Here is a 25533-nt window from a genome sequence, read left to right as displayed (position 1 = left end):
CCTGAAAATTCAAGATTTTGAGATATGAGAAGAGATTAGAAAGAGATGGAAATAAAGATGGTGGATAAATTTACCTGAGAAACTCATCCAGACTGTTTCTACTGCAGGATGACCACGTGAACCGACCGCTGTGACCAGAGAGCGTTGGCGACATAATGTCTCCGCCCGACTTCCGACAGCCGTTGCCGTCCCCATCATGGACCATCCCAAAGCTGGAGAGAGAGATATATGGGGGAGAGATAGAGGAAGATAGAGAGAAATATATAAAGGGGAGCAATAGAGTGAGATAAATATATATAGGGGAGAGATAGAGGAAGGGAGAGAGAAATATATATAGGGGAGAGATAGAGGAAGGGAGGGAAATATATAGGGGAGAGATAGAGAAGAGAGAGAGAAATATATGTATAGGGAAGAGATAGGGGAAGAGAGAGAGAGAGAAACATATATAGAGGAGAGATAGGTGAAGAGAGAGGGAAGAGCAAGGAGAGAGAGGGAGAGAGACGTAGATGCAGAAAGAGATAAATAGAAAATGGAACAAAAGAAAAAGAGATATACTCAAAACAGAGAGAGAGGGGAGATAGATTGATAAACAGTATTATGGATAGAAGGATATATCAAATGAGAGAGAAAAGGGGAGTGGAAAAGTGGTGACAAAAGTGGAGAGGCAGACGATTGTTAAACCATTTCCTGTTTGCATCCATATTCAGTTACACTACAATAGACCATCAATTCAAGCAATCCAGTCCAATATCATGCACTTGACACATTTCCTGTAAATTTTTTTATATAAAAAAAAGGTCTTGAATTGATAATCCAATGAAAATAAAGGTCAAAATAAAAATTGTTTTCCTTCTTGTTCCACAACACGAACTTATCAACACTCACTTCGATCACTTACCACATCATGAAATGGAGGATTTAATCTTGAATATTTCCATTTACCACATCACACAAATGAATGCTGTCATAAACATTTATTAAGTTTTCCACTGGAAGCCACAGACATATTAACAGAAGTACTCGGCTCCTTTGATATTCACTTTTGTTTCAGCACTACTATGACTCGATAGACGTGGGACCACACAAACCGACTGTCACCTTACGGTGCCCAAGACACCTTGCTACACATCAGTGCATGCATTGCCTCGCCATGAATCTCTCAGCGCTAGGAGGATGGATTTCACTGAGACTTGGGGTTCTTGTTTTTCAAAAATATGAAAAAAAATCTTCCTTACACGGGTGACACCAATCCGGGGATCATCCTACACTACACGGGGAAGCGAGCACCGCTCTCTCTCCTTGCTCTCCTGCGCTATCGAACATCACGTCTTCCAAGAGCCGACATTTAATCCGCTTTAAGACCATCCCCTTTCACTAGAGGAGGAATTTTGAGCGGGTGTATGAGCGCCAAGTGTGATGTCACAGAGCCCCACTTTTGATTCATGCTTGCAGGATTGAAAAGGGCAACTGTTTTAGTCTCCATAACATGAACTGATTGATTTACAGCACCGCTGCTTCACTGTGCATGAGACTCTTGAAAGATCAGACTAGTAAACACGGTCTAACGTATGCTGCCATGACTGGAGCTAAACCTAATGTTCCTTCTGCATACAAGACATACTTGCTATGAACAAAAAAAAAAATGTGTATATCTAGCTATTTATCTATACATACACACACACACACACACACACACACACACATATATATATATATATATATATATATACATATAAGTATGCACAGATCAGATTGCATAGATTGGTAGATAAGTAGGCCTACATACATATACATAGTAGATATATGTCTTAATTTGCAAATGGTGGTACACTTAGTCATTCATCCCTTGTATCTAAAGATATAAGTTTAAATCTTAGTTAGTCAAGTCCCTGTAAAGTTTTCCCCCAAAGAGAATTTCAAGAATAAAGGTAATGTTTACTCAGAAACAGAAATCAGTGAGTTACACGAAGTCTCAGTCAAAAAAAAAATGAAATGAAAACAATAAATTCAAGTGTCATGCATATAAATCTCAAACCACGCAGGAAGCAAAGCGTAATGATTAAAAGGAAGAAAAGAGACCACATTTCACGAGCTGGGTTCACAAAAGGATGAGCAGCATGTGATATGAGAACTCTCCTCAACTACCCCCCCCCCCAAAAAAAAAAAGAAATGGCATCACTACATACTGTAAAACGAGGAATGTTCGCATGCATTTTAATTTCGCAAATTTCGCGACCGCCAAGATTCGTGCACGCGAAATTTCTTGTCCACACTATATGCACTGAACGCCAGTGGCAATTTGTGAAAATTTCATGCCACGAAGAAGGCCGTTGGCTTCAATTCGCGAAAATTTCGTGCCGCGAATGTATCATGTTTTACAGTAATTCGCGCGCAATGAGTGAACATCCTTCAGCGAGATGCTGTTGATGAGTACTCTCCCTCGCTCTCCACCACCTCCACGGGCCAGGGTTCACTGCCCACAACAAAACAGGTGGAGACACTGTTATTGCTCCGTCTAACGCTCAGCGGAATTCTGAGTACAGGAAGGAGGTGTCAGCCTCCACTTCTGGCCTGCACTTTTGAAATGTATATGATGCTTTAAATCAGGGAATGAGGTTCTACTCTATTAGATGTGTCACCAATGAAAAGGGGGGGGGGGGAAGAGAAGTGTTATATTGATTTCATCTGCAATGCACAATGGCAATGATCTCACAGACAGATGTATAAGATTTCTCCACGCATCCTCAGATAAATGCAGTTGTAGTAGCACATCGCTGCATGAAGAATCTGATAATCTGCCAAGTGTTTAATAGGTATACAAGTAAAACAGTCGAGAAATATTAAGTGCCCGACATGCTTTCAACAGGCACATCAAAAATACTACAAAGAACAAAGCAAGCAAAATCTAGATATTTAAATCTTACAATGTAAACTATAAAAAACATACGCCAAAAGTTTCCATTGCTTTCATGAAAGAGTACATAATGTAACCAAAGATTAAACCGCTCTAGAATCAGACCGAGACTAAGAGGCAAATTGGCAACACCTTGACCTTTTCCGACCAACCACTTTTATCTAATGCACTACCCTCAATACCATAAAATACCTCTAAAACCCCAGGCACATTGAAAATACCGCAAAGAACAAATCAAAATTTAGATATTTTTAATCTTAAACTGTAAAAAATGAAAACACAAATGAAAAGATTCCACTGCTTATAATGGAACAGTACATAACGTAACCAAAGATTATAAACCGCTCTAGAACCAGACCGAGACTGAGAGGCAAGTTGGCAACACCTTGACCTTTTCCTACCGACCATTTTATCCAATGCACTACCCTCAATACCATAATAATATACCTCTCAACCCCCAGGAAGTGAAAGGAATCTTTCAGGGTGGAGTAGACTAATTAAACTCTGACAAAGTTTCAGGTTCACACCATATAGGAAAGTGTAAATTCACCTATTATCTAAACTGCACAAATTCTGAGTTAAGACAGTGAAATTGCCAATTTGGCATGAAAACAGGGCTAACCTACAGAGAAAGTCAAACTGTCTGTAAAAAGCAGAGTAAGCAACCATGTTGCACATGAATGACTGCTTGAGAAATGATCTGTAGTCTTGTTTCAACAAAACAGTCTAAAGAGATGAACTCTTTGAACAGACTATAACAACTTCAGTTCACATGGCACAATATTCAAATTTAATGTTAAACTTGTGACATTTATTGCACAATAGTACTGTAAAGTTTGCACACATCCAATCCCTTCTACAAAAAAAAAAGACTCTATGCACTTTCATTTTTTTTTTTGTAGGGCAATGCATATTCTAGTGAGCAAAATGACAACAACAAAAAAGACACTGCATGTAATTTTTTTTTTTTTTTTTTGGGGGGGGGGGGGGGGGGTCATTTGATTCCGGAATAAGAGGACAATGCTACACATATCCAACAACAAAAACAGGGCAGCACAAATACCCTACATCCTACCCTACATTCCTGTTATGGGGAGGGGGAGGGGCAATTAGTTTCACTCAGTCATTCACAACACAGGAACCTCACTGAAAGCATAATATCCATGCAGCCATCATGGCGGATTGTAACTGACAGACGCTTAGTGACATATAAATGACTTTCCTCGTCTGGGTATTTAAAGTCGCATGTCACTGCCTTTCTCATTTACAGCTTCCCTGTCGTCGAATTTGGATGTGATTACCCCACAATGTGCAGCGACTTTGCCATGGGAAACGTTCCATTTAGCCTCTTGAATCACTATCCTTGAGTCTCTCTTCTCTCAAATGATTGTCGGTCAGGCAAAAACTCATCTCTACTCGCTGTACCACAAATTCATTGTTCTTGGGGTGATCGATCATTTCTATACCTGTATGCTGGTCCAATTCCTATGGAAAACACTCCCACAAGACATTTGTAATCTGTCCTCTCTGAGTAACTCTGAGATTTCGCTCAAAACCTGGTTATTGAGACAAGCAATTTTGTAAATGTTTTCCTCATCCCTTTTCTCAGATCTCTCCTCATATTTTCTTTCTGCCTTTTTATGTGCTGTGAGCATATATTTGGGATGGATATTGGCACATTACAATAGCTCATCATCATCATCATCATCAGCATCATCAGCATCATCATCATCATCATCATCATCATCATCACTATCAAAGATTGTGTGTTCATCAGACAGAAGCAGGGAGAAAAAATACTAGAGGAAAATGTGCGAAACTGAATACTACCAAGAAATCAGGCCAATCACTTTGATCTCCATTCAACCTCTATAGTTTTATCTACCTATTTGCCATTGGAGACAACGTGGGTCTAGTTGGGGTCATGTTGCAATTGTCATTGATTTAAAAAAAAATGCATTTAGGTGTTTTGATTTAATTGCTCAATCACTTGATAAGTCAAGCTTCACTGATGTTCAAAACACACCATTGATATATGTGCATAGACCAGTCATTAACCATACCACTCATGCAGCAAGCAGATCTATGATATACAAAAGGATGTGACACCTCAACTCAAAAATATGTAACCATGAATGAAACATCAGAAGAAAGAGACAAAACAATAGATCTTGGATGGTACAGTAGGCACTATGGAATACATATCTGGAAACCTTATGACCACTTCCTTCTTATTTAATCATCTGTATCAGCAGTGAATAGGACTATGATTTAATAGTGTCTCTGCTTTGAATACCATACATACTTTATCAAATTGAACATGTCATATTTTTAGCCTGGACCTATTTTGGCGCATGTTACACTTAACTGCTCTGAGTGAATTTCAGCTACGTGAAAGAGAAGAATGCATGCAAATAATAAATAATGTAAACCAATACTCCATGCTCAAATTAACTTTGCTATCGGGAAGTAAATTTGACCAACAGAATTACATCAGATTCATCACACAGTGCATCCCCCTCCCCTCTTCAATTTTGTAAAGGCGCCCCCTCTTTACAAAATTCCTGGATCCGCCCCTGAGTATTGCACTAATCAAAATTGTGATATGCTGGATTGAATGATTGCGAAGTTATCTGAGCTGGCCTCCACTACAAACACCAGGGGTTTCCCCCCACTCACCTATGTCCGGATTCATGGGCCACAGTGAACGCTAGCCCTAAACCTGTGTCTTCGTTGATTGTACAACTCCTGTACTTGCTGCACATCCCACCAATTGGAGCAAAGCCTGTTGAGACAATTAAAGGAATGACAACTGGACAGTTGCTCTTTTTTTTTTTAAGTACAATGTGCTCATGATCGTAAAATGATGGCACAGTACCACGATATCATACATCAATCGATCAGCGTGTGATCTATTCTATTTAGCATCTCACAGCCCCTCTGATCAGGGGATGTTCATTATTCCAAAGGATCATTACTCAGAAACACACAAATCCGTATTCCTTAATACTCATTAGGCCGAAAACGAATATGGCTTTGCCAGACCAAACATTTGTGGTGTCATTCTGAAAGTTTCGCCACTCCAAAGGTTCTTAATTTGGAAAATAAAATATGAATCATTAAATCAAAAAGGAATTAATGTTTGTTAATCCAAACATGAAATAAGATTCGTTAACCTGAAAATGAAAAAAGGTTCATTATTCTTATGGTTTGCAATCCACACATGAAATACGGTTTGTTAATCCATAAATGAAAAGAAGGTGTGTACTACCAAACCTCAACTGAAACTTGATTTTTTTCATTTTCATATAAACAAACCCTTGGAATAACAAACCTTTTTTTTTTCATTTTCAGATTAAAGATCCTTCAGAATAACAAACCTTTCTTTTTTCATTTTCAGATTAAAGATCCTTCAGAATAACAAACCTGATTTCATTTTTGGATTCATGAACCTTTGGAACAACTAGGACCCCGTTTACAGTGCGAGGCTCGGCCGCGGCCGAGCCGCGGCCGAGCCCAGCCCCGCTTCAGTGTAAACGCGCAAAAGGCCAAATGCGAGGCCAAATGCGAGGCCAAAATTGGCCTCGCATTTGGCCTCGCTCTGGAGGTGGTCTCGGCCGCGGCTTGGCCGCGGCCGAGCCCTGCCTCTTCTTGGTGTAAACGCAAACTGGGCCAAATGCGCGGCCAATTGCGCGGCCAATTTTAGTCTGGCTTCCAAACCCTCTGCCTGTATCTTTCGCTATTCAGGATATTAACCCCCTCAATGTCGAAAACTAATATAGTTTAAGGTGGTTTTGTCCTGCAAAGGATTTTTTCCTTCGGCAAAGGCCTTTGCCCGAACGGCGACTTCGTCGCCACGGAATTCATTTGGCAAAGGGTCTGAAAACCAGACAATACCAAATTGCGTTTGTTTACAAGCAGAGCGCCACTATGACAAAATATTGAAAGGTTTGAATCAAAAGCGCGGCCGAGCCCAGCAGTGTAAACGGACAAAATTGCGAGGCTCGGCCGCGCAATTGAGGCCGGACTCGGCCGCGGCCGAGCCGCGGCCGAGCCCGGCCCCGCACTGTAAACGGGGTCCAACTATATTTCATTTTTGGAAGTACCGTCCTTGGAAATTACAAACCTTGCTTCGTTTTATGTGTCCACGAACAGTTAGAATAATGAGCTGCAACCATCTGATCATATGATCAATTTCTCATTCATGAGTCACTTGTGGAGAATATCATCACATTAATCAATAAATACATAAAATCAAAAGACTGTACAGCAAAATGGTGGTCATTGCAAGTTGGTCAGACATAGAAATTCATGTGGTGATGGGCTCCCATGGATTAACTCGAAGTGGATCAAACTTAGCATACATTAGAAAGGGTGTAGAAATTCTTCTACAACTAACTCACTAATACACAATAAAACAATCTAATTCATATTGCCCATACGATATCTTGTTGTAATAATGCATACATTTCTTTAAAAGTTCATTATTAACATTATACAAAAGCACACACCCCACATTCATTACCTAATGTGTCGCAGGGTTCATTCTTCCACGAGCATATGTCTTTGCCAGTCAGCAATATAGAATGGTCATGATGGGTACCATTAGGAGTGGTCAAAGTGGACTGCCACTGGCAGAAGCTGTTGAGTGACCGGTCAGCATGGTGGGTAATGGTCAGCCCTGGCTGTGGACAGAAAGTAGTAGAAGAAGGAAAAAGAAAGGATTTGGAGTCAGTCAGTGTCATGACCATGCTACCATGCTACCATGCTGGAATCATGTCTGATTTCAAACTGGGAGGTAAAAAACCCAAATATTTCTGCTTGTAATGAGCTTCCAAAACATTTCTCTTATCCTGTTTTCAATCCAACTAAAGTTCAGACATCAATAGACCCATTAACACAAACTGAAAAAGGCATGATTTGAATCTTAATCCAAACTGGACTTTATTCCGCTCTTCTTCACACATACATGGGAAAAATAAAGTGATCCAAATTGCATTGGTGCGAGGTCAAACTACATGAGACTCAGACTTTAACCCGTTGAGGATGGTTTGATTTTGCTACAACATGCACTTCCCATAGACACCTGCCCGAGTACACTCGGGACTCATCCTCAACAGGTTAACCTGCCTTTAACCTGATTGTTCTGAATTGTCTAACACTCGCCTTGGACCACAGTGCAAATTTCACACACCAATCATATACACTTTGCACGGCAAATAATTGCAACTATTCAGAAAAATCAAACTATTTTGGAAACATCACACTTTTAGCACTTTGATGATTTGAGTCTCACTGTAATGATTGTAATATCCGCAAACATGAAAAATGAATGAGGTTTTTGCATCCTCATTTGAATCATAATGCAATAATTGGAGGCTGTGCGAATGGGCCTATAATTGAAGAGCTTGCTTCCAAAAATTGCTAAATCAATCATTTTTCAATGGATTTAGTGCCTTTTGGAAGCAAACTCTTCATATATAGTCACAAAATTTCTGGTTATACAGTAGTTCCCAGTATACATGTATGCAAGAGTTTACATACATATAGGTGCAATATACATGTCACTGAAGATACCTGTAATACAACTGGCAAATTACAACAAAACACATCACTGCCAAGGTATAAATGGCATAAAATACATCAATAAATATACAGTGTTATATCCATGAATTGACCATGCACTGCTGCCAAATCTGTTGAGTCGCAATGAAGTCATGGCCTACAGCTACACTGACGTAATTTTAAATCCCTATTCACGCATTTATCATGAAGGATGTAGGAATTGAAAAGGCCATCAGGATATTGCATCATGTGCGGAAACAATCACAATGATATATAAGATCCTTGGGCAATCAAGCGAGAGAAGAAATATGATGAATTGGATGCATGGGAAACCTTGAGGTACTCATGTAATGGCCTCATCTTGGCAATTAACCAATCTGGGACCCATTACATTAAGAGTGCTCTCACATGTATCGAGACTGCATAATTTGAAACATGTTGCATAATGACGCATCGCTAGAATCATGATTCAAATCACATGTTTTTGCTGTGTGAATGAAAAAAAAAATGGAATCGCAGAGGGCGATTTCAATCATAATTCTAATCCTGTGTTGCAAATGACAGTCCAGAGGTGTTTTCCAATCAAGATTCCCCAGATTACTGAACATCACAGTCATGTGAACAGATTGCCCTCTTATGGTGTTTTGGGGTGCGGAGCTTACGATGACCTTTCAACTACTTCCACAGAAAAACCATGCTCCTAAATTAATGCACGCAAAGCTATTAACCAGTTGAGGATAAGTCCCAAGTATACTCGGGCAGGTGTCTATGGGAAATGTGTGTTGTAGCAAAATCAGTCCGTCGATCCTCAACGGGTTAAAGCAATCGGATGTGTGACCCTGACTGGCTTGGCTAGTTGGTGATAAGTCAAACAGCAAAGCAGTCAAAGCGTGCGCTATTTACTGCTCAGGAGTGATCAATGGGAACTCGCAAAAAAAAGCCACACCTCCCCTCCTCGATCTGAAATTTAAACTGCAAACCCCTGAAGCCTTCATTCATCATGTGAACAGGCGATAATTCGAATCCTAATTCCAATTGTAATAGTTGTTCAGCATTACAATTACATTTCTTGACCAGTGTGAGAACAGTGTATTCAAAGAGATTTGCAACAGCTTCAAGTTGCAGTATACATGCTGTTCCCATTGTAATGACTGAATGCTTGCAGCTTGTTTTCATTTTCCATCTGACAAGCTGGTGGATAGTCCATATTCAGCTTCACTAGCTGGTCTTCCATGGGGTCTTGATCCATGGGGTCCATGACTGGCTACTGCCAAAGCTGCCACCAGGGTTACATCGCGACTATTCTACCTCACAATAATCTCTGAACAATCCTTGTACCATGGGGCCCCTGGAGTTGATTGCATCAGTTGCTGTTCACTGGTAGAGGAGAGCTGTATCTAAGGAGATAAAGGGGTATAGTCAGGAGGCAGAAGGGGGCTACCCTGGGCACCCTGGGCCACCCCTTGACTCTCCTCTCATTCCTCCATGCCCATATGTGACATGTTTGTGGACACACCCTTCAACTTCAGCAACATTCCTTAACTCACTGTATGAGCAGAATCGATGATGAATCATGTAATCTGATAAAATAAACGTCCAAACAAGTCTCTTAAATCTGACATGAGTTCTATCACTTCTCCCTCGTCCTGCTGTTCTCCTCTGAAGCACTTCACAGGGCGAGGCAGGGAGGGGGAACAGTCTGCTTGAGATGCAATGTTGTTGCCTTTTTTTTTCTCTCTCGATATTGCCTAAGCTTGATGAAATGAAGCTAGGCTTCAACCAGGAGCTCAACCGACAGTTGCCAAACTCCGACACTTAGGGGGTTAAATGCCACCCCTGCACAAACACACTGGCTGCATCACTTTCCTGCTTATATACCTGCCACTTCCTCTCGAACACTTGATCACATTGCGCGCTGAATCAACCTGGCATTGGGACTGGCAGCCGCAAGCCACGGAGAAGGCTTCCCTGGCCCCAGTCAAAACCATCCATCACTATCAGGTACTCTTCCTTTTCAACTCGTCACTAAGGAAAGGGGGCGGAGGCATTTGGCACCTGTCACCCCAACATCAACTGGGGGGATCTCCTTCTAGACTGGTTACTACTGCTGCAAACCCTGGCAGGTAAAGGGGTGATGTCGCTATTGTCAGGCCTTCCAGTGACAATAGTTACGTTCACTCAACACTCAACACTCAACACTCAACTCGCCGTACTAGGTTCGCACATTCTGGTGCCCACAATTATGATTCTGTCATTTGTTTAGGCACGCACAGTCAGGAGATTAGATTCAAGTGCATGTTTCATTTGAAACCAAGTGATTTTTTTTTTCCTTTTTTTGCTTTGTGTGAATGGCGGCACACACACACACACACACACACACACACACACACACAAACTTAAATGGAATGCAAAAAACAAAAACTCCTGTGTGTGAATGCTGCTAATGCGCTCTTCTTCTTTCTTTTCATTGCCATAAGCTCTGATACTTCTCCTCATTGATCTGAAGTGCATCTTACAGTGGTAAATTTGAAACTAATCTTACAGTGGTAAATTTGAAACTAAGTTTTGATATATAAACATCACTCGGTAATCTTCTCAAGAGTCTCATCAACTGTGAAAGCAATGTGCAAGAACTGCGACTGCACAGATTACAACAATGAAACATACACATTCACATTCTGGGAAGATTTTCTAGATGTGTGTATAAATGCAATCGTTCTCACCACCAAACTAAATCATCATCACCTCACAGAGAACAAAAAAAATATATCATTCCTTCTCCAAGAGGGGAAAAAAGATTTGTGTTGACAGCTTCAGTCTACAAATGCATACATTCATATTCTGAGAACATTTTCTCAAGGTGTGTTAATGTTGATGTGCTCGGTCAAACCACCAACCGCAAACCACAACATCAATACCAAGCAGACAACAAAGGGAAACATTACTACCACCAACCCCCCCCCCCCAAAAAAAAAGGGAGCGTTGCCACGGAAATGACAGGACTAAACATTTTACTGTCTGAAAGCATTGTTCTTAAGGATCGTGTCTCCATCCAGAATTATGCAAACATCTTTGCTTTAAAGCCACCTACATCTTTCTGGAGATGGCTTTAGGGATGGCACGACATGAGTCCGGTTGTCACAAGTGGGAAGCTTTTACCAAGAGAGAAGTTTTTTTACCAGGGTGTGTGAAGGTCAAAGCCGGCAAACCTGGTTGGCAGGGTGAGAAATCAGGTAATGTTGATTTATCGAGGCGAGGTTCCGCCTCCCCCCCCCCCCCCCCCCACCACCACTACTGGTCCTGGGGCAGGGATTGGCATGGATCACCCTGGATGATTCAATTTGTATGCCTCCGCCAAGAACATACAAGAGCTTTTGTCCGCCTCTCTGAAAGACTTGATGATAAATTCGCCTGTCATCAGGGGGAGGCTAGCCCCTCACAAGTCAGTGTTCGAGATGGATGAAGGGAATGATAATGCGTACCCTCGCTCAGATTCCTGATTCTTCGAACGAAACTTGTTAAAACTAAAATACAGGTATCTCCAAACTAGATATTCTGTTTCACTGTCCGTTCTGTTTTCGTTTTGTTTTTGTTTTTTTGCCTAAGGTTCATGTTCATCCATTCTCCTCTTTGGGCTTTCACTATCTGTTGGATGCTGGGTTTGTATTTTTTTTATTTTATTTATATCTGTCTGTTCATTTTTTCTTCTTTTTTTTTTTTGTTGTCATGGGTAGAAGGATGGGTGGAGCAATGTCATGGGGGCCGCAGATAATCTACTTCCTTTGGCAGCACCCTCTTCAAGACACAATGAGACCAGGTGATGGCAAGGGTTATTACAAAGATAAAACGGCACTAAAAAAAATATACAAAAAGGAAGGAAAGATATACAGTAAAAATTGTATGGTCTCAAAATCACTTTCTGCATAATTATGGTATGTTTTTATGAGCATGGACAGATATCTCTGATGGGTATCTCAAAAATATTTACAATGGTTAAATTTCAGTATAAATTGTCATTGAGCAATTACAAATTGGTACCTTGCTTTCAGTGTCTTAAGTACTTGAAGGAGACAAACCTTTATTTTTAAGAATCCATTCCCACCAGGATGGAAAATCTGCTTTAAGTTCATTGACCATTCTCATATTTGTACAGCCTGCTCCCTTGTTGGTCAACAATGTCATTCAAATTATGACTGATAATGTTACTGGGAGATTTATGAGATGGTTGGCAGTCCCCGATTCCAGCCAACATCTCTGAATGACTTCGCTACGGGGCAACTGTAAGGCTTTTGTGTGCTCTCCTATCGGATAACAAATGCGACCCCGCCAGACAAGTTTCCGTGAATGCAGAGAAGCAGACTAAATGCCGGCATTTAGACTCGCTGAGTAAATACCAAAAACTATGGGAATCAAAGGCACATTATGGTGAAAGAGAAGCTATGGGAGAAGTTAACTGCGAGGGGATACCGACTAACAAAAGCCATCTTTCCACTGACTTTCCTATCTCCTGTGCCATCAAACTTTCCAACAAAGGGTGCAAATATGAGAAATAACCCCTCCAGGAAGAGCCCCTTGTTAAAAAGAAGTTTCCAAACTTGAATATCACAGAAGTATAAACTCTAACAAAAATATATGGCGAATGACATCAAACAAAAACTGATACTTGACAGGTATCAAAGAAATTGCATCTAGTTCATGGACAAACTGAAAGATGTGATATCTTCAGCGACTGGTTCAAAGTTAAAGTTTTATCTTTCAACATTTGACTATTGCATATTAAAAAGAACAGCAAATGCCTCCACCATGTATTGTGGGGGTATCATAACCTTCTTGAAACTTCTTTACATTCTGATATCAGCTGTCCTCTTGACATCATCTTGCTTTTATAGTGGATCAAATCTGATTGGTATTTTTTCATTAATGCAATAAAAAACCAACGATAAAATACCTAAACAAACAAAACTAATGCAAAATAGAAATAGAGTTAAGCAAAACCCAATGAATATTGATCATCCTATATTATAACTTTTTGTTAAAGGGACTGTACAGTTCTGGTCGAGGTGAGGATTTAGCTTGTAATGTTTTGCGAGATATTCAGAAACACTCTGAGATGTCAAAGAGCATACAATTCTAAGGGGAATCAAAAGTTTATTTGATGAAAATCGGTTTTGAAATGACTGAGATATCCAAAAACATGGTGAAACAAAGAGATCCTAATAAAAGGCATGGCCTGTTGCCTTTATTATTATCACTTTTTTTTTTATATCTCGGTCATTTGAAAACCAATTTTCATCAAATAAATGTTGAATCCTTCTTAAAATTACATGCTCTTTCATATTTCATAACAGGTTTCTCATTATCTCACTTAGAATGTTATAAACCAGAATCCTCCCTTCAACCAGTACTGTACAGTCAGTCCTTTAATATAAATATGATTGACTCCTAAATGAATTCACATATTTCTTTTCTTTTAACCCATTGAGGACAAGTATACTCAGGCAAGTGTCTATGGGAAATGGGTGTTGTAGCAAAAACAGCCCGTCTTCAATGGGTTAATTAATGGAAGTTTGGTTAACCTAGAAATAAAGGCTCAGAGAGCCCGGTATTGGGCTGGTAGAGAAAGTCAGGTGTGTGAAGGTAATATCACTTGATAGATGGAGGGATGGGAGGGGAGGGGTAAGTGGGAATAGGTGAGAAAGAGAGGGGGAGGGGAGGAGGGTAAGAGAGTGGGGGGGGGTAGAGAAAGGCTCTCTGCGAAGGCCTCCTGGCAAGACACCTGTCAAGAATCGGCTGAAGGGATGCTGGTATTCACATCATTGCACCTGCATCTTCACTGTCTGCTAGAGGAGGGAGGGGAGGGATGGGGAGGGGAGGGATGGGGTACGGATGATGGTGGGCGCATGTACACACACCACCCTGAACATTCTCACTCTCACTGGTTGCTAGGTGTGAACCAGGCTTCTTATCGAATCAATCCCACAGAAATGTACTCTACTGGACTGATCTGTGGATGCACCTACTTCCACCACTTGAAAAACACTGACCGAGAGTGTTAACGATCACAAACTGAATCCCTGCAAAGCAATGTGGCACGGGTGCTGTGGTACCAAACAAAAATCAATGCCATCTACCTCAGGAAACAGCTAAGACTGGAAGATAAGCCACAGAATCTTTGTTGCAAGAAGTTTTTTTTTTTCTTTTTTGATAATTCTTTATTCGAATTTCGTTCAATTTCATTTCACAGAAACAAAAACAAAGCATCATACAAAGACAAACTGCATTATACATGCAATTATATCATGATATAGTTACACACACACACACACACACACACACACACACACACACGCACGAGCATACAAATAGAAACAAATTGACAAGAATTGCAACATACTTCTGATTTTCACCTATCTACCCATCTTTGTGCATGTGTGTCTGGGTATGTATGTGTCTGTGTGTGTTTGTGAGTGAAGTATTCTAAACACTATCAGGAAGTACCTCACTGCACACAAAACATGGGTAAAAAAAAAAGTTGAGATGATGTTTGTCAACCATCAAGCCATATGAAATTCACAGTACTGACTAAAAGTACATCTCAAGGCAATTAGTGCATGCTATGATCATTTAACCATAAATATGACTCCTAACAAAGCTGAGATGTGACTAGTGCTTGATCCTCCTCCTTTTTTTTTTTCTTAAATACTAATTGGCAAGTCAGGGGAAATGGAGCAGAAAATATTACAGTATGTTTGCATGCATGTGAATGTTTTCACATACTACAGCCATGCATGCTCATACACACACACACATCCATTCATATGCCAAGGTGATAGAAGACACGCCAATCAATGAACGACCTTGTTCCTGACCTTCTTACGACCCCTTGCTGCCAAGTTTCGCAGTCAACACGTGGGTATGATTTGCTTTCCTCTCTTGGAGGATACCTTACTCCCTACCGGTTTGTTGCCAAGACTGATTTTATCGTGATGCAGAGGAGTAGGGCCTACTCACTGTGCATACAAGACACCTGAACAGGGAAATGTACCTGGAATCATTGTGTTATTCCTAAGATATATATATAAGTCCTATATATATATATATACAATCTTCTTGTTTTTCATTTGAGTAGGTATCATCAAGGGTGACTGTTATTGAGACCTGGGTGTTTTTTTATTAATTTCATAATGATGCATTGATGAAATTTTGAATTTCAGTTGTATAAGCAATGCTTTGACTGGTGTGGGGTTTGTTTTTTTATACAACCTACGAAGAAGAACATATTCAATGTCTTATCTCCTCAATTTGTCTCACTTTGCAGGTTCAACATCATCTGCAGGCTAATAATGGTTTCATGTTAAGCTGTTCTAAAGCCCTATAAAACAGAATGAGCACAGAAATCCATGTGACTTTTTTTTCTGTTTACTATAGAGGAAGTACACCAGTGAAGAGTTCTGTGTCTAATATTAACCTGTTGAAGCTGCACTGATTTTCCTATAACACACATTTCTCATTAACCCAACCCTGAGAATACTCGGGCCTAGTCTTCAATGGGTTAAGTTCAGTCAATGAAACAATTAGGCCCTACAGGTGTAGGGTTGCCTACGACACTGATACAAATATCTGCTGCTAGACCTTAATACTCTACGTGCCCAGGTACTTAGCCCAACTTGCGTACCTTTTTTTAGCAGCATTTACTAATCCATCCAAAGGCTTTAATAAACATAGGGTTTAGTATAAAAAAAAAAAAAAAAAAAAGAGCTGAAGGGGGACCCAAAGGAATGACAGCACTGGTATCGGTTGACAATTGGTTGTGCTTCAGCTGCTGGAAGGAATCCAGACACCCAAAAAGGTTGGTTTCAGATGTTAACGTACTTTTCAGCAAGCCACTTAATGTCATCCAAAGTGTGTGTAAGACTGAAAATAGAAGGAGAAAAATTATCTCCCAAGACACACTCTCATTAAATAAACATAGCTCCATCTTTTTTCTTTCTTCTTTTTGCAACATATAACTTGGCAGTGCAGGCCAGGAGGATCTTTAGCCCAAATTTGTGGCAAATTGGAGGGAAACAAGCCATCGTTTGTTCACTAATCGAGGTCAAGAAATGCAATTTTTACAACAAATTGGGCAGATCGCAGAGGTGAGAGAAGAAAGTGGTTCACCATCACAGTCTGGAGTGGACCAGAGTGAAACCATGCAGCAGGCAACCCGAGGAGGAGCAGGTGTTAATGTGCTTGAACCGACTGACATCGGCCTGACAATTGAGGCTGTCACTTGGGGGAGCAACCGATCTCGGCCCATCGGGTGCAGTCCGACGGACCACTGTTTCATCTCAAACTCATTCAGACTTGGAAGACACTGCTGAGAACATGCTGCAGAAAATTTTTTAAAGGCTCTGAAAAAATAGAAATTCTGCTTGCATGAAGTCTATCCTACACACACTGAGACTCAAAGCCGATGGAGTCGGCAAGCTTCATCCCATAGATCCTCGGTAAAAGTCTGGCCCCTGGAGGAAGGAAGTAGTCTTGACTCAAGACTGATCTGGAAGGTTTTAACAAAAAATGCAAACAGGAAAGTCCTGAGGGAGGGAGCAAACCTCGGGTTGTGAGTTTGGGGAAGGAAGAGAGCTTACCTGATCATCTTCCAACAGCATGAGACTGACTAGGATCATGTTGATGGTGTGTCCAAGGGATGAATCTCTAAACAGCTTTGACACCTGTAGGATAATGAAAAGAGGACACCAGTAAAATCATAGCTCACATGGCATTCTGGGCTGATCACCTTATGACCCACATTGTATAGAGGAGCATTTTCTTTTACTTGAGAAGCAAGTCTTATCTGAGGTTTTATGCTGAAATCAAAATATATCCAAATAACACATCATTCAGTCTCTGTGGCTCAGGCTTGTTTACAAATGCTGTTCCAGTGGCATCTTCACTATCACCCCATGAGTATGACACTACGCTAATAAATGGTCATGACATCTGAAGCTAGCTCCCCAGTTCCTTTCTTGAGTTTATGAAGATACAATATAAGATATAACAAACTACATGCTGACTACCCCCTTAAAAACAACAACAGCAAAATGAAACAAAACCAAAAAAACTAGAATTCTCTTCTGCTTATGCAGATGCAAATGTCTACCCCTTCCCTTTGGTGTAAACAATGGCATACACATTGGGACTGATTTCAGTCAATGTTGTTTAAAAAAAAAAAAAATGTTGTGGCTCAGAGATTAACCCTTTGAACATGAGTCCCGAGTAAACTTGGGCAGGTGTCTATGGGGAGTAGCAAAATCAGTCTGTCCTAAACGAGTTAAGTCAGACTCAGAGAAAAAGAAGCGTATCAAATTGATACACAAATGGCCAATATTTCTCCCTGATTCCATTCTAAGTTATCAGTTATAGAAATGTAATGTCAAGGCTGTGCATGCAGGTTATACCATAGTTCTATCTCTTATCATGGAAGGAGGATCCTGCATGTAGATCTATATTGTACATTTTCAAATACCCATCAAACAAGCTCACATCACACACTGGAGATGGACTTAATTAAAGACTCTAACATATTACAATCAAAGCTTTGAAAATACCATCTGAATTCAACCTAATATCTACCTAATTCCAAATCATCCTGGAATCCAACTGTCACAACTATATTGTTCATACACCAATTGGTTAAATTCATTCATATTTCAACAACAACAACAACAACAACAACATGGGCGGGTGTTTGTAAGTGTGCCAGTAAACACTGATTCCATAAGTTTTGTACAGACATATTGCACCACCTAGATCCAATTAAGATGCAGAAAAGAGTAAGATGTTCTCATCAGATATACAATTCTGTGCTGAGACTTTGATGACTTTTACTATTATATTGCCATGCACCTACAAGTGTAGTACATTTACCCAGGGTTATTTCTGAAGAGCAGAACTATTGCTTCTCTATATTGCTTACTTTTATCAATTCATTTCCACAACTCGAAGCTTCAAGCAACTCCTGTTGGAACCATTACTCTGATTTATTGAGACAATCAGCAATATTCAAACATTTACAATTTGTTATTGGACCCTGGCGACACAATTTCTCTGGCCATAATTTTGTTCCATTCAATATTGACAAAGTTTACAGAGAGACTGACAGTATACCATAGACAATGTGCCATTCTAAACTTCCTAATATTCTTCACATTAATCTGTTATGCTGTGTAAAGACAGTTCATCGAGTGGAAATATTCCCACTTTGAAAAAAATATATCCTGGCTTTAAAAAAAAAGAAAAAAAAAAGATTTGAGATTGATTCCTGAACAAATACCCTTCGGCAAGTTTGTGGTTATAAAAGTCAGGTTTATTTGGATTTACAGTTAATCTTGCCTGCAGGAACAAATTGTTTTCAGTGCCTCCTCTTTAAATAAATGTACTTTGTTGGGATGAGGGGAAAAAAAAGCATTGGTCATTGCAGGGCTGGAACCTAAAATGGTCAGTACTGGGTCATTGTCCTCCTCATTTTCATTGGTAATTTGATTTTGCCAGGACTTTCGGGGTCATTGGTCACTGATGGAAAGCAAGTGAAGAGGAACGAACCAGTGGGGAGGAATTTCAGAGTAACCAACAAAAAAAAAAATGCAAACAATATCAAGAGGAGGACCTAAATCCTAGTTATTCAAACAGAAAAGAAATTGATACAAGTATTCAAAGCTTTTTGCCTCATGATAATTCTCTCACTATGGTTCATATTTTGGTTACTTTTCATATGATATACTGGGTGTGACAATCTTGACATCTGTTTGAACAGGAAAACAAGCTGCTACACATACAACTTTTACCTGTAACCTGGAAATCAAATCACTTTGCTTTGCTTATCAGATATCACATGTACAAGATTAAGACAAAACTGTAAATTTAGTTTGGCACATTAAATAAGCATTTGTATAAGTCTGCAGAAGATCACATAATTCTCTTTTTCATACAACATCATCTGCTGGCATATTAATGTCCAAAGTGTATTCTAGAGGTTCAATCAATATGTGTGAGCAGAATTAAGGGGGTCACGACATCATCAAAGAAATGTTTGCTGCATGAAGAATTGTTCTTGATAAAGATGATAACATGAGAGCAATACATCAATGAGAAAGTGATGGCTGCAAATTTAGACAATTGAGATAAAAGATCCATAACTATCTAAATCAAAAGTATAAGCAATCTAAAAACCAAAAGGGCACTACTAATATTGAACACAGTCTGTGGACTAAGTGCCCTTTTGTTTCTAACATGCTATCTCTGCAAAACACAAAAGGTTTGTCATTAATAACTATTCACAAAGGACTTGTACCTCTCTGACTCAGTTGATGTACACAAACAGGATATCATACAATTGTTGCCAGCAAAATCGTAGAGAAGTAAAATAACAACTAGACTCGGAATTTGTCAAGACTGACAAATTAGGTGATCCGATTTTTTTTTTTAATCAATGATTCGAGTCCTGATCGCAATAGGCATGACCATATAGATTTTATCTGTGTTTAGAGACATTGGCCGTGTGATATTTGGATTCTCATTTAGAAAAGAGAGTGAGGTCTACCATCTTTGGTACCAAATTCGGTATAAACCAGGGAGGTACCCCCCTGGTATAAACTATAACGAAGATACAGAATGAAGTACATTTGACCATTGACCCAACTTTGCACAGCCAAGATGGCATCTGAGCAAAAAGTGGTTATTTTGTGAAATGATCCTTGTAACATGGTCTTTACGTGTGCAAAATATGGGAAAGATAGGACATGTATTCACCAAGATACAGGTTGAAACATTTATGACCTTTGACCCTAATTTACATACCCAAGATGGTGTCTGATCAAGTAGTTGTTATTTTATGAAATAATGTACGTGACATGAACTAAACATGTGCAAAATATGGGCGTGATAGGGGCTGTTTTTCTTGAGTTATTGCAAAGAAAGTTGTAGAAAGAAAGAAATATCTCAATACATCGAAGATAAGTTTGATTTCAACCAAGTTTCTTGACGTGATCTCGGCGTCGTATGAAAAAATGGAGGGTATAGTCACGATAGCCCAAAGTCTGAGCTACAACATATTAAAATCTGGGAGAAATTCACAGAAGAGTAAGTGAGCTAGTGTTCGATAAAGACCGTCATGTCAATTTTCATTTCCAGAAAAATTCCCTCCCATAGAGATAACACGTAAACTGGTTAAATTTGACAAGGTTACATTATATCTAATTTCACGAGGTGAAGACATCATCCGATTAAAACTTTGATTGAACAAAACTTAAAGAGTATTACATTGGCTACAACATACTAAAATCTGGAAGAAATTCACCAAAGGGTAATTGAGTTAGTCGTCGATAAAGACAATCATGTCAATTTTCACATCTAGAAAAATTCCCTCCCATAGAGATAACACGTGATAATGAAGATAAAGAAAGAAGTACATATGACCTTTGACCCTACTTTGCACAGACAAGATGGCGTCTGAGCAAAAAGTGGTTATTTTGTGAAATGATTCTTGTAACATGTTCTTTACGTATGCAAAATATGGGAAAGATAAGACATGTATTCACCAAGATACAGGATGAAACATTTTTGACCTTTGACCCTAATTTACATACCCAAGAAGGTGTCCGATCAAGTAGTTGTTATTTTATGAAATAATGTACGTGACATAAACTAAACATGTGCACAATATTTGGCTGATAGAGCTTGTTTTACTTGAGTTATTGCAAAGAAAGTTGCAGAAAGAAAGGAATATGAAAATACATGGAAGATAAGCTTTAATTTCAACCAAGTTTTTGGGCATGATGCCGACTCCGTATGAAAAAACGAAGGGCACACTTGCGATAGCCCAAAGTCTCAGCTACAACATACTAAAATATGGGAGAAATTCACCGAAGCATAAGTGAGCTAGTGCTCGATAAAGATAGTCATGTCAGTTTTCATTTCCAGAAAAACTGCACTCCCATAGAGATAACACGTAAACTGGTCAAATTTAACAGTGTTACTTTTAATCCATTTTTACGAGATGATGCCGTCATCCAATCAAAATGTTGTTATTATATTACCGAAAGAGCATTTAATAAGCTACAACATACTGAAATCTAGGTGAAAATTGGCAAAGGATTAGTGAGATACGCTCGAATGAACTTAAAATTTGATGACGTCATTTTGAAAATTTACTTTTTTTACTTTATTAAGAAATTTGATATCTTTTAATCATTTTTTCAGCATCGTCAACCCATGAAATGACATGTACAACTCATCAGCTTTCAGAATATGTAAAGAAAATGGGGGGTCACCATCCATCCTGACGAGTAAAATCGGATTTGAAATTGGCGGTTTTTTGGCATTGTTGGACTGTATATCGCCATTGACGCGCGCGCGGAATTTCAACTTTGACGGGTCTGTATGACGTCATATTGAGTCGGATTGACTTGAAACTTGGTAGAAATATTCCTTGACATTTCAGGCATCCGATAAGTGTGAAAAAACGGGAAATTTCTATTGCAAATGAGCTGTGCGTGCGTATATATGCGCGCGCGTACGCGTCCGTCCAATTTTTTCAATTTTTCAAAAAATGCTCCAAATGGTCTGAAACGTGTGCAAAAAAATTTTGAGCTCGATTTGAGCATACAAATATTTCTACGCGCGCGTACGCGCACGTTTTAAGAGAAAATATGAATTTTGAGAATATGAGTAGAATCCGCATAACTTGAAATATATGTGACGTAAATTTCATTGAAAAACTCCATTCCATTAATGAGATATGAATGAAAATGTGTTTTCATATAATGACGTCATAGTGACGTCACGGTCGACTGATCACTATGATTTTATTTGACCCGTCGTCTTTGGGACATGATACATATATGGTATAATTTTGACATTGATAGGAAGAACACTTTCTGAGCTAATCGATACACAAATTTTGTCCAGAAATAAAGAAAGAAGAAGAAGAAGAAGAAGAAGACCCAACAAAGAATCAGTACAGATACAGAAGGTGATCCGAGAGGATACTCGGATCACCTAACTATATGTATGAAAAACGCCTGCGGAAAACTTACAAAGGTCACCTGACCAAGATAATTCTCTTGATGTGACCACATGATACGGTATCATGTGACTCACTAACATTCAGTGGCGATAACTTGCCCAATCTATCTCGCATTTCCTCTGATTTGAGGCATTTCTTTCACTGCTTTCCATAACGAATCATTTTCCATTAGGCAGTACATTTTCCTTTTACTTTGCACGCACTTTATTTTGCATTTTTATTTGAACAAACCTACAAAATATTTACTAACATTTCTTTACAGCACGAAAACTGAAGGTAGAGAAAAAAATACAGATGTCTATAGTTGCACACACAGACTCCCAACCTTTCTGGCTGAAATATAAGGATGATCTGGCTCAGGAGAAAGAAAGAGCAGTTCCCATAGGAATGTGTTGCCAAAATAGAAAACTCTTACTGAAACAAGAGCTGGGAATGGTCAGAATTATGATTCTTTCCTCCAAATTCAGAATGGTTGAGAGGTCTGGCTGCATATCTCTAAAGTTAATATAAAAATGGGTACAAATAAATTGATATTCACTTTGCCTATCTGGTCAGATGAGTTTGCCTTGTCCCTAACACACGTATCGAAGTCAGGTGAGGGTGAACAACCTCTTCATATAACTCTCATTTGTACAATAGGCCTTAGGTATAAGTTCATGATTCCAGACAGTATACACATTGATCTCTCTCAATTTTATTCACTCTCTACAACTATCAGATAGGATTGCGACAAAATACTGTGACAAAGTCACATAGATGATTTATCATGGGAGAACCATGCATCGATATTCAAACGTATAACACAAGGCTGTGGAATTTATTCATTCCTCACAAGCTTGGCAGACCATGGTGGAGGAAGAACTATATTTAAATGGATATGGAGATGCCTTTAGAGTTGGTATTCAATGAACCTCTACTAGGGCTGACTCCAGTCCATTCACATTCTCAGAAGATCAATCACATCAAGTCAATTTGTCAAGATATTCAGTGAATAATGAGGGACACTTATTGAGACCCCACTGAAGAAGAGGCTGCACCCCTGCATGTATGGCCCGACTGAATGCCCGACTCCTGAATGCGTATGCTCCCAGGGATCAGAGCCAAGAATGAGACATTCCATCGGAGCTGTTAAATGCACCTAAAAAGAGTCATTCTATAATTCTCTAGTTTTCCTCTGGATATGAAAACCAGCGCCAGAGTGATAAAGCAAAGTCTTTTGGGAAAGCAAAGTACCAATAGTGAATCATCTTTTTGGGAAGTTGCCCTTTTTTTTTTGTCTAAACTTACCTGTGATTCAAAATTGATAAATAGAATTGTGATAATGCTCAAACAATCACTGCTTCAAATGTTATTATAAGAACTGTCAAGTCTGTAACTGGAGTTTTAGTATGCCCTGGCATTATTTACAAAGACCATAAAAAACCTGTTCAGTACAATTCAATCATGCAACAAAAGAATGGGGGGGGGGGGACTGTCAAGACATCACTCAAATGAAAACGTGATCCCCTCCCAATTCAGATGCCAGATATAAGTATATCTGTAAAATTACATTCTGAAACTGGGCCATTCGTTACCCATAATCCCCAGCCACATTAGCTGTCCAATTTGGTTTTATTACATTTTCTTTTTCAGCAAAATCGGCACTTTAAGCTGCAGCTGGAGTGAAATTCTCATAAGGGATGACGAGAAAAGGCCTATCCCATACCCCCCCCCCCCTCCATGTTGAGATTGACCTCCTTCACACACCACCTGCTCCAATGAGCCTCAGAAGTGGAAAACTTGAACATGGAGGACAGATTAGCCTACTGCATATTTTAAGAGTGAATACATATTCAACATACCTATGGAATACACACTGAATATATAATGAATATGTATTCATTATATTATGTATCAAATATATATTGAATATATTACATATTGAATAAATATCATTGTACCTACAAGTGTATCAATCATATATTACTGTACAGTATGTCCAACAACAACAAAAAAAATACAATTCGATTTTCGCATTGATAACTCCCAATATGATTAAACTGTCGAAATTCAACATCTTAGCTCTATTTTGCAGAAAACCCCATTCAATTTGGTCAAGTATTCACAGAGAAATGTGGATTATTGCAAAGCATGTCATGAGTCTAATTCTTCCAAGTTTAGCACTTGGATGCTCTTAAAACTGAATATTAATGTATGAACACAATGGGCAGAACTTGGAGAGAAGGTATTCTTGACATGCTCTACAAAACTCCTCACTTCTCTTTGACCACTGAAGCAAATTGGATGGGGTTTTCTGTAAGATGTGGGCAATGAGATATAGTTTCATACCCCAAATTTGTATTTGGATTGATTCACTATCTTTAAAGTTATCATTGCAGAAGGTCCCGTTGTAATTTGTTTGTTTGTTGTTGTTGGGTTTTATTTTTTTTTTTGGGGGGGACATATGGTATATATGGATGGGGCAGAAATCATTGTGACTTCTGTTTCAAATCAATATATATGTATTGAATACATATTGAAAATGTGTATGGACTTATATTTAACATGTAGGCCCCACTGTTGTTTATAAGTAGTATATATTGAATATAAATTGATCATTTCAATATCATCAAGAACAAAATATATTCTGTTTGATGAATATACCCATGAGTGGATATGTTGCTTATTATAACTGTCTATATTACTATTATTATTATTATCATTATTCATACTAACCATATTGAATATGGTGAGCACATATGCAGTGATCTTATCACTCCCATGTCTCTTCACCATGTGCTTGTCCACGACCACCAGGGTCTCCACGTGCTGGCTCCTGTGAACGTTTCCCGTGATGGAGCGACGCTTCCGGGACTCTCTCAGCGTCAGGTTGACCCCCGGATACTCATCCACGAAGAAGATTGGTTCCTCTGGGGGATGAGGTTGATCTGGAGAAAAGAAAATACAAAATATAAAGATATGACTTTTGTGGATTTCCTCTTGATGTACA

At 39.2% G+C, this 25533-nt stretch overlaps 1 protein-coding gene across 1 annotated transcript in view; it reads right to left on the bottom strand.

Annotated features, from left to right (window-relative positions):
- LOC140232538 (A disintegrin and metalloproteinase with thrombospondin motifs 18-like) overlaps positions 1-25533 on the bottom strand; it is a 71771-nt gene that overhangs the window by 40627 nt on the left and 5611 nt on the right. Inside the window, exons 2-6 of the mRNA XM_072312635.1 lie at positions 25260-25471; positions 17110-17193; positions 7440-7599; positions 5594-5699; positions 75-212 (exon numbers count right to left, since the gene is read on the bottom strand). Of these exons, the coding sequence (XP_072168736.1) occupies positions 75-212; positions 5594-5699; positions 7440-7599; positions 17110-17193; positions 25260-25319 (548 nt within the window). The 5' untranslated portion in view covers positions 25320-25471. The remainder of the gene's footprint in view (positions 1-74; positions 213-5593; positions 5700-7439; positions 7600-17109; positions 17194-25259; positions 25472-25533) is intronic.

This window comes from Diadema setosum, chromosome 9 (assembly GCF_964275005.1).
Source record: "Diadema setosum chromosome 9, eeDiaSeto1, whole genome shotgun sequence".
Taxonomy (NCBI): Eukaryota; Metazoa; Echinodermata; class Echinoidea; order Diadematoida; family Diadematidae; genus Diadema; species Diadema setosum.
This window is presented reverse-complemented; position numbering and strand designations above follow the sequence as displayed.